The sequence below is a fragment of the Acartia tonsa genome, chromosome 4 (assembly GCF_053477335.1).
Source record: "Acartia tonsa isolate MP-2025a chromosome 4, ASM5347733v1, whole genome shotgun sequence".
In the NCBI taxonomy this organism is placed as follows: Eukaryota; Metazoa; Arthropoda; class Copepoda; order Calanoida; family Acartiidae; genus Acartia; species Acartia tonsa.
In genome coordinates, this window is record NC_137263.1 from 29,975,041 (window position 1) to 29,987,381 (window position 12,341).

General features: G+C 31.5%; 1 protein-coding gene across 3 annotated transcripts in view; it reads right to left on the reverse strand.

Moving 5' to 3' along the window:
- LOC145316726 (uncharacterized) overlaps window positions 1–12,341 on the reverse strand; it is a 70,449-nt gene that overhangs the window by 53,157 nt on the left and 4,951 nt on the right. The window contains exon 1 of one of the 3 annotated variants that reach the window (XM_080157437.1): window positions 5,996–6,185. The exons of the other annotated variants lie outside the window; for them this stretch is intronic. Within the exon in view, the coding sequence (XP_080013563.1) occupies window positions 5,996–6,012 (17 nt within the window). The 5' untranslated portion in view covers window positions 6,013–6,185. Of the gene's footprint in view, window positions 1–5,995; window positions 6,186–12,341 lie in introns of those variants that run through there. 3 annotated transcript variants of the gene reach the window in all.

Consider the following 12,341-nt stretch of genomic DNA (forward strand, 5'->3'; position numbering starts at 1 on the left):
TACCCGTCATCCCCTAGAAGCTTATTGGATCGTAGCCCCTAGTGTTGTAAGAAGTTATGATTTTATGGCAATTTCTCTAAAGTTAAGTTGCACATGGACCACAAAACAATTTTTTGGGGGAACACAACGTTTTTAATGGTTATTTTTATTATTTTAAGTTAGGTTAATTAAAGATTGGGAGAGTCCAGCAGATATAGATCAAATATGCATAATGGAATGATAGAGACCTCGGCCAGGGCTAGAAATATATTTTTCAAAAATTTTAAATGAGGGGGGAAGGGGATAATTAAGAAATATTAAGCTCTGAATAATTTAATTTTAAACTATTTTTAGCCCTTTTTGCGATTATTAATTTGTGATAATTGTTTAATTTTATTGTTTACTTTTTTATTAAAAATTATTTATATTTCATACTTACGTGTTATTATGTGCTAATATGATTTTTAACTATATTATAACATTGTGTCCAATGTTTTCCCCACATCTATTTATAAACAATGAGAAAATATTAATCTTTTCTTAAACAACATATTTATGTCATTAACTATTAACCTGTATAATAACTCATTATTGTAACATTTAAAACACCGTTTTGGTTTTATTTTACAAAGTTTTTTTCTAAGAGTGGAGCTTTTATCTCAGAATGTGTGCGTATGTTTGTGCGCGTGTATATATGTGTGTGTTTGTGAGTGTATGTGCGTGCGTGTATGTGTAATAAGCGAGTATCTTTACAAATAAGGTAAAGTGAATAATTAAGTATGCTAACTTATACTTTAGGTAGCACACGCTTATTAAAATTTACATCAACTAGTGTCTGCGCCCCTTGCTCCGCTCTTCAGTTGAGAGGGGAAAACCAACCACAATCATAAATGAACCTCAAACTAATTTATTAAAAACTAAACATTTTTTCGTGAACATTTTTAAAAAGGGGCAATAATCACAATGAAATTAAAATATTGAAACTTTTACACACCTAAAACAAAACTTAGATTATTTGTATTAAAGATTTGTATCTAAAATTGCTTTTCTAAAATGAAATAAAAACTGTGTAATATGTCACTATTTTTTATTAATTAATGAAGAATTTAAAGATTTGGGGGGAAGGTACCTACACCCTCTTAAGATAAATCGCCTCTAGAAAAATTCCTCCCCCCCCCCCCCCTTATTAATTCTTAAACTAAAATTAAAAATGGGGGGGTTCCACCCTCCCCCCAAAAAATTGGGTTATCTAATTTAACTCCCCCTTCCTCAAGTGCTCCTTGAGGCCTCTAGGGGCGTAGCCACTTGTTTAATATATTCAAAAAAGGAAGCCAGGTCAAAATCAAACATGGATGGCGAAGCTTACTAACAAATCATTATCAGAAGTATTATTGTGGTGAATCACAAAATAAGGATTTTCGACCCGAGGCATTAGCATTATAGATAACCCGTCGGCTTAATGTCAAAGTTGTTTCAAGTTCAAGTTTCAACTACCCCACGTCATAGTGGATACGTCAACTTTCATAAAAATGGGAGAAGTGCTTTGGCCCATAAACACGCATAAAACAAAATCATGCATATTTAGAACTTCAAAACTAAAGTAGTGCCATTAAAGGTTTGGTTGTCTGTTGGATGTTTCTTCACCATATACCCCGGATGTTTGGACAGAAATGGCATTGGTCATTGCTCCCCTTAGTTTTTCGGTTGTTGTACCTGTGGTTACAGTGCCATGCACAGTAGCCTAGCCAGGACTACGTAACTTTTTTCATATAAGAAATGACAGACAATAATTATAGAATAGCTTGTATTTTAACAACAGAAAATGTAATAAGCTCCACCCAATGCATTTTAATTACCCAACAGTTGAGAGAGATTTTACTATTTATTAACATCTGGGTATAGTAGTGCAACAATTATGTACAAATAGCATTCTCTCAATAGCCTTCCAAAGGGGAAACATTATTTTCTCGGCTGGTATTAAAGATAGACGGCTAGCATCCAGTATACAAATTACTTGGTCTGTCGATCCGTCGAAAATGACTGGCATTATACATCAATAAACACCCCATCTTACAGCAACTTTTGTCGTCAATTATTAATTGGTCAATTCGTACGGTTATGTTAACCAGCTGAGAGTAAAATCTATCAGAGTCTCTTACAATATCTACGTATTCTATATTCATTGACATTTTTTACGATTTGGAGTGGACAATTTCAGTGACATGCAAATATGAAACACTACGTTGAAAAGAAAACACACCTTCAGGCAGAGGCGTGCAGATAGGTGGTATCTAGGTAAAAAACACCCCTTAAATTAAATGGGGGTATACAAAATTTTCACTCTTGGCGCGTCAATTCAAAAGTCAAAGGACGCTTTTTTTATTTGGAGAATGTTAATGTAGAGTTCGGACACTTTGGTGGGGTGGGGGGGGGGGGGGGTTTGGTTGGATACACCCCACTAACACTAAAATAACACCCCGCTAGTTGTCTATAATACACCCCTATAAAGCTAAACCAAACTGTGATTTGGGTTATGCTTTATGCACCCCCCCCCCCTCCCCACAAGCATAATCCTGTGCACGCCACTAGTTTGAAGTTAAAAAAAACACAAACCATTTTTGGTGAGGCAAAACAAAGCTTAAAAAGAAGACGTGAACGAAATGTAAATCTAAATTAATTTTTACCTTATATAAATCATATTTTGTGTGCTGTGTTTATAAATATGTTCTACTGTTCATTATTATCTCTAGTATGACTTCGAAACCGATTAATATCCGCTGGATTAGAACCGGTTCTCAGCCATACTGAAAAATCATGAAGAATCATATTACAGCCAATTTTCGACGAATATTAAAATAAAAATCATAAAATTAATATCTAGGGGCCAACAAAACTGTTTTAATCTTTCATAGTTTTTCATTTTGATATCCGCGAAAAGCTCCCCATGATACGTTACGATAAATAAATATAGATAACTAGGTTTTCATTTGCAGGGAAGCTTCATTTAGGCTCCGAGGTGGTGTTATGCTTTTTTGTTTTTAGATTTAATTCTAAGGATGGTTTCAGGCTATTTCTGCAATTTCCAAGCCCTTTGATGCTAGGGGTGCAGTCGCTAGTATATATTAAGTGAGTAATGAATTTAAAATCCATTTACATCACAGTGTTCCTAATGGGCGGATAAAGAGAGTTATGAGATGATGCTCACTTGTCTGTCTTTGCAGCCCAAAAAAAATCAAATTTCTACTCAAAATTTATAAACAGACAGACGGGTAGCCATAGACTAAACGCTCAATAGTGGTATCTCAACAGGAATTTGCAGGCATATTTCTTTAATAAGAGACGAGAAATAGATTCCAACCCACAAAAACTATTCTTACAAAGGGACATTTTGAAGTAAAGAGTAGCTAAGTTGTGATGGATGTGACTATTGTTGCAATTTTGTGAACTAGATAAATTTTGTCACAAATATCTATGAAATATTCTAAAGGAAACCACACACACACACAAACACAGACATACACACACATACATACTCACACACAAACACACATACACACACACAAGAAAACATACATACAGACACACATGTTTTCTGTCATTTCTATGAAAATGTAAATCGTTCTCTTCAATACACACATAACAACACACACACATACACACTCCCAAATATGTGTAAACCAAAAAATATTAAAGAATGGTTTGTTATTGTCCAATTATATAAGATATGGCTCCAAAAAAGTGTAGTTGGTGATCTGTATATGAAAAAAAAAATTGGGAAGGGGGGTAGGTGTTCAACAGGATCTTTGCATGAAAGCACCAATTTTCCGTTTTAATAAAATCCAACATTTTTCAATTGACATATGTATACGCGAAAAAAAATCAACTTTTAAAGACACCCAAAACTCAAGTTCTTAACAATGAAACTTAAATTTGCAAAATTTCAGATACTTGTGCAAAAAAAATGGGCAAGCCTAGCCCTAGTAACTTCATGTTTTGTTTTTTATTTCTGTGAGTTGGTAATGCGTTACAATTTTTAAGTGTTTTCATTTTCGAAACTACTCTATAAGTAATGAGTATATGTCTGTCTGTTGGTAATGTTAGGAGAAGGATCGCCGAGTTTAAATTTAGGAAGTGCAGATAATACACTTTTATTTGCGGTGAACAAATTAATAAAATCAATTGGACAATCTTGGTGAACAAATATTCTTATTTTTTACTGTCCTACAGAAAAAATAGAATTATAAAAGTGACTTTATTTTGAAATTATTGAAATACATTCGCATTTAACATTTTTATTGACAAATAATCAAATAACATAGGACGAGTAAATAAAAACTCAAAAGTAACAATCTTTAGGAATAAGAGTTAACTTAATGGGTATCAATGATGATAATAAAAATTACCACTTATGGAGATCAAAATTATTGGTTAAAAAGTTTGGACACTACTCATTCAAAACCCAAATAATGAACCCAAAGATTCTGAGCCAACAAACGATAACTTTTTTTGAAAAAATATTGTGTGCATATCAAAATGAACAATAAAATAAGGTAAAACTTCTCTAATTTGAAATGTTTATGAGCCAAACATTAATAATTTTGTAAAAATGTGACGTGAGGCAACATAATTAATATGAGCAATCATGTATGTTATTCCAAATCTTAAAATCAGTTACCAACGGCTTATATTTGAGATTAAATAAGCATCTACAAATTAATGATTTGACTTAATCAAATAGTTGGAGGTGGAAAAATCAACCCCCCCCCCCCCAAAAAAAAAAAAAGCCTTTCATTTCATTTTTAAATGATGTTTGAATTATTCTCGGAATATCCGAACCCTAATGGAATTTCTTAATCTTTCTACTACAAACCTTCACTAACAGCCATATTTGGAGGGGGGGGGGGAGATGATATTCATTGGAGATAAAAGTAATTTTTCTAAGATTTTATGTGCAAAATTTACATATCACATAATATATGAGAACTATAATTTATTTATTACTTTAATTTGTATATATGTGATATTTGAAACTTATGATTACTAAATTAATTATTCTTAAAAGTGCAAAAAATGAGATTTAATTTATTTTTAATTTTATCTGGAAAATATTTTTTATAATATATTTTAATTTTTACAAATACAGCGGGATGTAGGGGACTAAAAATACCATTCCAATGTATTTATTTAGAAATTAAATAGCCTGAAACCACCCCAGGAGCGATGTAAAGATTTCAATCGGTGTAATTGTTACAGAAATCTTAAAAGATATAGAAAAAACATGACTACTTTGTTACAGGCCTCTACAATTACTTATTGAAAAACAAAACCGCAAAGGGTTTTTAGAACGATCTCACTGCCAATTAACTAGTGACATTACCCCTAGCCTCTAGGGGATTAATAATAAACCATAAGTTCATGTTAATCCTTATTTTTGTTTAAATATTGGGGGAGGGGGAACAATTTCCTTTTTAAAAGGTTGGGAGTGTCCTCCTAGTTACCAAGAAAATAGCTTTAAACCACCGCAGGACTAGAATATATATTCCCTAAGAAGCACAACCCTGTCAGCGGTGACATAGATCTTAAGTTTCAGAGAGACATGAAGACATCGTACTACTCTGCATTTTAGATATGAAAAGCAGACACACTACTGTTCTGATGGAAGGAGTAAGGGTTTGTAAGAGTCAGTGAGGGAAGGGGTCATTAATAGAGATGCTACTAATATGGAAACTTTTAAATAATATCAGCATCCTATATGTCTGGAAATAGCTTTATAAACAAATTAATTTCTTTTATAATAGACAACTAAACCATCTTTGATTGATTGGACCATAAAACAACCACATACTTAAATTTCTTATATAAAATTTATTTAATACATGATACAATACATGAGAGTCAAATATTGACAACTACACGGTAGAACATTTAAATACTTCTTTAGTAACATAACAGGAAAACAGCTTGGATCCCCAATATATATGCAAATGGTTTTTATAAATACCTATAAAACATTTACCTTAGTACAGAAAACATTCTTTTTTTTCTTCTCACTAAATCATCACAAATATGATTTGATATGAACTATTAATTAAACTACTAAAATCACTTGACTGTCTAACCTCAAATTCATATAGAATTGAATCTGCACAACCGAGGTATAATGAGTGCGAACTGCTTTTTGGATGTATGTAATAAGTATATAGGCATATACGCTCCCTACAACTAAAAATCTCTCCCCTTTTCCTTATTTTCTCCATTTATATGTATATAAAAGTATATTTCATGCCCGTTTGCGCTTTCCATACGCTTCTCTTTCTCTCTTTTTAACAACTTTTTCTCTCTCTCTCTCTTAGTAAATTTTAATTTAAAATGTCCGTGTAAGTTATGTAAAAGTTTGGGGGTCTATCACTGGGGAGGGGGCTTAATCTATGCAATTTGATTAAACGTAAAGGAGAAGAGCAAGCTTTTTAGGAAACTTTGAATAATAACATTCTTTCTGATTTGCCCCTCGTCTGTAAGAGGAATTGAGATAGAGGGGCGCTTGAAATGGGATAGCTTGAAGGGAAGGCTTTTTCAACAAGAGGGCTCTGCCAACAAGAGGAAGTGGGCAGAGAGTGAGTGGTTGAAAGCATCAACAAATCTGCTCACTCAAGTCAGCAGTGAGTCAAGTCAGGGAAGAGGTGGAGAGCGGAAAAATAAAAACTAAACCCGGCGCCACCCCTTTTGTTCTCCCCCCCCCCCCCAGCAGTTCTTTTCTGGCCAATTTCTTGGTTTGTTGTGGAAGGAATTAAATATCCATAATCAAAGTCGTCTCTAGTTTCCAGTTTTTTAATAGGAAACAAGGATGACAACACCCATAAAGACGCTGCTCGACAAAACAGAGAGTCGGACGAGTACGAACAATAAAAAGTGGAGAGTGACACCGCTTTTAATATTGAAGAAACTGAACAGTATTTTCTGTAAAACGTTGATGTACATGTGTTGCAAATTTATTGATGCCTTTTTAGGTACATTCATTTTAAGCTTTTAAAATTTTGCCTTATTGTTGTAGGAATTGTAATTAAAAAAATCAAGCTACGGAAAAGTTTGGCGTCTTACAACTAAAAAAATCAACATATTTAAAATGGACGTATAGACTTTATGTTAATAAATATAGAGTTCATAATTTTATAGAAATGTTGTTAATCGTACACCAACACTAATGCAAAGTTTGAAATCGATAGGTCAATTCTATCATGCCTAAATTGTCTACATTAGTTAACAGTTACGGATAGATTAGATAAACTTACAGACAGACAATCCATCAATGAAAAAGCTCGCTTAAAAATAAAAGGAAGGGAGAAGAAAGGGGTTATAAAAATGTATTCCAAACACGGGGAAGGTTTGGAAATCAAAGTTAAATTAGGTAACAACGAAAGTTGGAGGAAAAGGGGGCAGAAGGGGGGTTAATATAGCCGGGGCAAAACAGGTGTTGCTAGCCAAATAGATAGATACACAAATTAATCGATAGATTAGATATGTAATATGGATGTAAATGGATATATGTACAAAATTTTAAAGTTAGATGTAGCTATAAATTGGTAGATTGTTATACAAAACACAAATAGAGATTAACATATCTTTTGGGGAAGCTTTAAGTTGCATTTAGGAGAGGTGGTTTTCGGCTATAATCTTTTAACCCTAACTCCTTCTTCACAAGGAAAAGTTCCTATCCTTGATATTCTATTATAATTTATTTTTCGAGGACAACTGTTCAAAATGTGATACAATTCATGTCTTAGAATGGCACAGAACCGGTTTTCATCCAATGGACATTTGGTATCAGATTCGTAACCATAATGAAAAGAAAATTACATGCTATGAGTTTGATCTGCCAACTATAAAATTAGGGGTCTATATTTATACTTTTCATTTATAGGACAAACAGTTTAGAAGGCTAGTTTCATTATTTACTTTTTTGACAACTAGCGGCTACGCCCGTTGATGCCTCTATTTTAATTTTTGGGGTGTGATCCTTTTTTCTCCTGGGAATGAAGAAGCTACACTGTAAAGGAGAACTTTCAGCAGTTAGCGAGATACTTCGGCGCACACAGACTGACACAGATCCTGTTTTTTTTCATATAAGGATAAAGTTTTAGTTATTTTTCTCATTCTTTCATATTTGCATGGCTAAAAGTCTAAGCTTGAAATACTTGTTTTTGAAAATGTTTTTTAAAAATGGTGCACTGATTACAGAATTAATTGAAACATCATAAACTAAATTGTTAAATCTTTATTTAACAAGATCTTATTTAAATCTTTGAAGTTTTGCTGAAATTAAGGTCGGTCCGTATGTCCGTCCGTAACGGATAGCTCTTATCGACAGGTAGGTCATGTTAGGATTGTCTTTTCGAATTCAAACTTAGAAAGCGTAGGAACTCTTAATATGTTACAGATTGTTCATGCGTTCATTTAAATCATGTTGTTATTTAACCTTTTCGACATTTTCTTATACGTTATAATTATTTTTTTGGAATAATGATTTCTATTACAAAAAGGTATAATTTTATAAGCGAAGCATACAGAATTTCTGGTAACGACTATTGAGTTGCTACTCTTTCTAAACTGTACCTAACTATATTACAGGAATTATCGTGCAAAGTTGGAAATCAATATTAGTGAGAATCACAAACGAAGATAAGTGTCCCTAATGGTATTTTCTTATGTCAGGCTTATGTAAGCTTTTAGTTAAGTATACCTTTGGAGTTTCTTAGTTATTGTTAAGTATTCCTAAATGTAGTAATGTCAAGTAAGACTTAGGAAAGGTTTAAGGTATCTTATAAAGTTTACTAGGGGTTTCTATTTTGTTCTTAGTTACATTAAACTGTTTTTAACCTATTTTTAAAACGTATATAAAAAATATACTATGACACCAGTAGAATGAGACTGCAGAGCCTAAATTTGAATTAAATCCCCAATAAACTTTTTTGGGGGGATTTAAATATTAATTTTTACTGTTGCCGTGATCATTTTTACCGAAGCAAAAAGTTTTTTTTTATTTGTGTAAAATTTGTAGCTTTTAGAGTGTTTTGCTTCATAAATATTGTATTCTGGTATAGAGTAAAATTAGGCCTTATGATTTTACTATAAAAATTCACTAAAAAGTTAATTCTTTATAATATATCAACGAATTAACATTAACATGTTTGTGTTCTCTCACTTATTTTAAAAACATAAAAAATGGCTGTAAAGGGTTAAATGACAACAAATGTTTATGCAATACAACAAATTTATTTTTGTCACATATACAAATGCGTTATAAAATAAGATTATTCAAACTTATTTTTTTAAATAATTTTAAAAAGAATGTATCTTTTATGTGTATGGTTTTCATTCTTTTCATTTTAATTAAATAAAAATTATTTAACTACATTGGAAATAAGTCACTTTGTGAAAATACTCTTTTTTTGAATTGTTAGGAATTGAAATAAAACAAGACTTCTTATTGGTTAGATTTCAGAATTATTTGTTTTATTGTAAATGTTAGATTTTTCAATGAAATTAATTGTTTTGGAAAAAAAATTATTTCCAATGAACAGAGTAATGTTTTTTTTTTGTATCAATATAAAGTGAATTATATAAAAATGTTCTGTAAGCCACAATATTACCCTAAGTAAAAAAAGAGCTTTTGCTTCGGTCAAAATGATTACAGCAACACTAAAAATTAATATTTTAATCCACCAAAAAAAGTTTATTGGGGACTTAATTCAAATTTGGGCTCTGCAGTCTGATTCTATAGGTGTCCTAGTATATTTTTGACCCCCCATTCAAAAATAGGTTAAAAACAGTTTAAGCTATGTTAAGAAAAAGCAGGTTTGATGATATACGAGTACCTTTTGGGTTATGTCTTAAAACAGCCAATTGTTTTTCTAACTAAAATTTTTAAAAAATATTCCTATCTTTTTAAAGTTTTTGAGCACGGTTCCTTGTAAATTCCGCCACATACATCCTATCTGTAATATAAATAATAGCAAGTAACCAAAGATATTTTTGATTTTTCTAATTATAAAGAATGGTTACTTAAAAATATTTTTATAGGGTGATTTTTTTAATAGAAAATATGGTAAATTAACCTCCCCCAATATATATAAAAAACACAAATCATATTCAAATATTGGAAATGGGCAGGTGTGCTAAACATTTGCAAATTATTTTTTTTCGTTAAAATGAATGAACAACAAAATAGATGTAATTATTTGATTCTACATTTAAAGAGCTATAATTCAAATTTTATTACAATGAGTACACTTTTAGTTATTTATAATGTTTCTTTTTTTCTATTTATGTAGACGAAAAAAAATTTACTCTAATTCAGACTTATCTTTCATATTTTTTAATTTTATTTTTTAATTATTTAATTAGGGTTACATAAAATTACTTAGGTATACTTAACATATAAAAGGTATCTTATCTAGTTAAGTCAGGTAGAAAGCAAGTACAAATTCTCATTCAATCCAGGGAGGGAGGGGTCATTGGGCTTTCTAAAATATTACATTAGTCCCCAAGTTTGTATTATAACGTTTTCTTATTCAATAGCTTAATAACTTTTGGGACTTTTTTTCGAAATTTAATTGGTATGTTCATTAATCTTAATATCCAGCCGTTTCAACCACTAATTGTACAGGACAAGGACGTCCAAGCTTTTTTTATATGGGGGGGGGGGAGATCAAAATTCAAAAATTTTGCCTAGGCATCCCAAAATTCAATTTGGGCGGGGTATCAATTTATTGTCTTATCCCTTTAGATCCCTGATTTCATCTACATTTAACTGATTGATATATTCATTTGTGTTCCTTCATATGCGCTAAAATCCGTATACTAAAGTAGCAGGATGTTTGTTTGTCTGTGTGTCTGTACCAAAGGATCTCGCTAAACGCTGAACCGATCGGGTTCTCCTTAATATGTAGATTCTCATGGTTTCTGGGAAGGTTTATGACTATTTTGGGAGAGGGTACAACCAACCTCCCAAACGAAATGACAAAAAATCGAAATATTTAAAATATATGGGAGACTTTATTGTAACATAAAGAGAATTATCGTAAAATAAAGAAGTAATGTAGAGACTTTAACAAATAAAAACATCTAAAGTGCCACTAGAGGCCTCTAGGGGCGTAGCCGCTATTTTAGAAATAAAGTAAAAGTGAAGGTAAATACAATGGTCATAAAAATAGAGATATAATCAAGGATGTTTAAAATATCTTGCTAGCTTCTGGAATGAATAGGTTTCTTTTCATGGAAGCTTCTTATATGCCATTAGTTATATTTAAAAAAAGGAAACTTATTCTTGCTTTTAAAAACTTTTAAAGATACTAAAACTGTTTTCATGCGTAGTTCTTAGTCCAGTCCTACACACACAGACAGACATACACCATATCTTTTGGCTACCCCTCTAAAGATATTAGATTTATATGAATTGCTTCAAAATGTTTTGTACAGGATGATTTTTAAAAGCGAGGCTTTTCTATAATTAGGGTCGGTCCGTCCAAGATAGATAGCTTTTATTCGTTAATTTAGGCATGTTAGAATTGTCCTATTGATTTCAAACTTTGCATGATGATTCCTGTAGTAGTTAGGTACGATTTAGAAAGCATAGCAACTCTATAATCATCACCAGAATGTCCGTACGTCCATTTTAAACATGTTGATTTTTCTACTTTTTTAACAACAATTTTTTATGTGATCTAATTATCCCTTTGATCTGCTTTTTGGTATATTGATTTCTAGGACAACAAAGAACAATATTATAAGCAAAGCAACTCTATCAAGTCCTTAAAATGTAAGTATTCCATAAACATTATTCTGTATCAAGCAGTTTTTCAACAAATTTACTTACAATTTTGCATCGACTCGTATACATTTATATTCTGATTATTCAGTTCTGACACTATACAAGTGTTAATGTTTGTGATTTTTAAAAATTAATTTCGTTATTGGTATAAGCTGGTAATAAATAGCCCATTGTCCCCTCTTTCTCAATTAAAATAAAACATGTGATGTTTTATTAGCAATTTTCTTAGCACAGTAAAAAATGTTTTTAGTGTTCTCTTTTCCCTAAATCAACACTTCATAATAGATAGGCGAAGCATTGCCGTAAAAAAATGTAATCAAAAATAAGTCATTTAAAGCTGTCATTCAAGATTTGAAGAAATAAAGGAACACCAATAAAGAAATTATCAAGTAAGAATTATTAAAAGGTATAATCTAGATACATACTCCCAAATTCAGCCAATAGGGGAGGATCAATCTACCATATTTTTTTAGAAAGTAAACAAAATTTGGTTAGAAAGAGCAATTATCCTTTGATATCATTCGCAAAATGAATC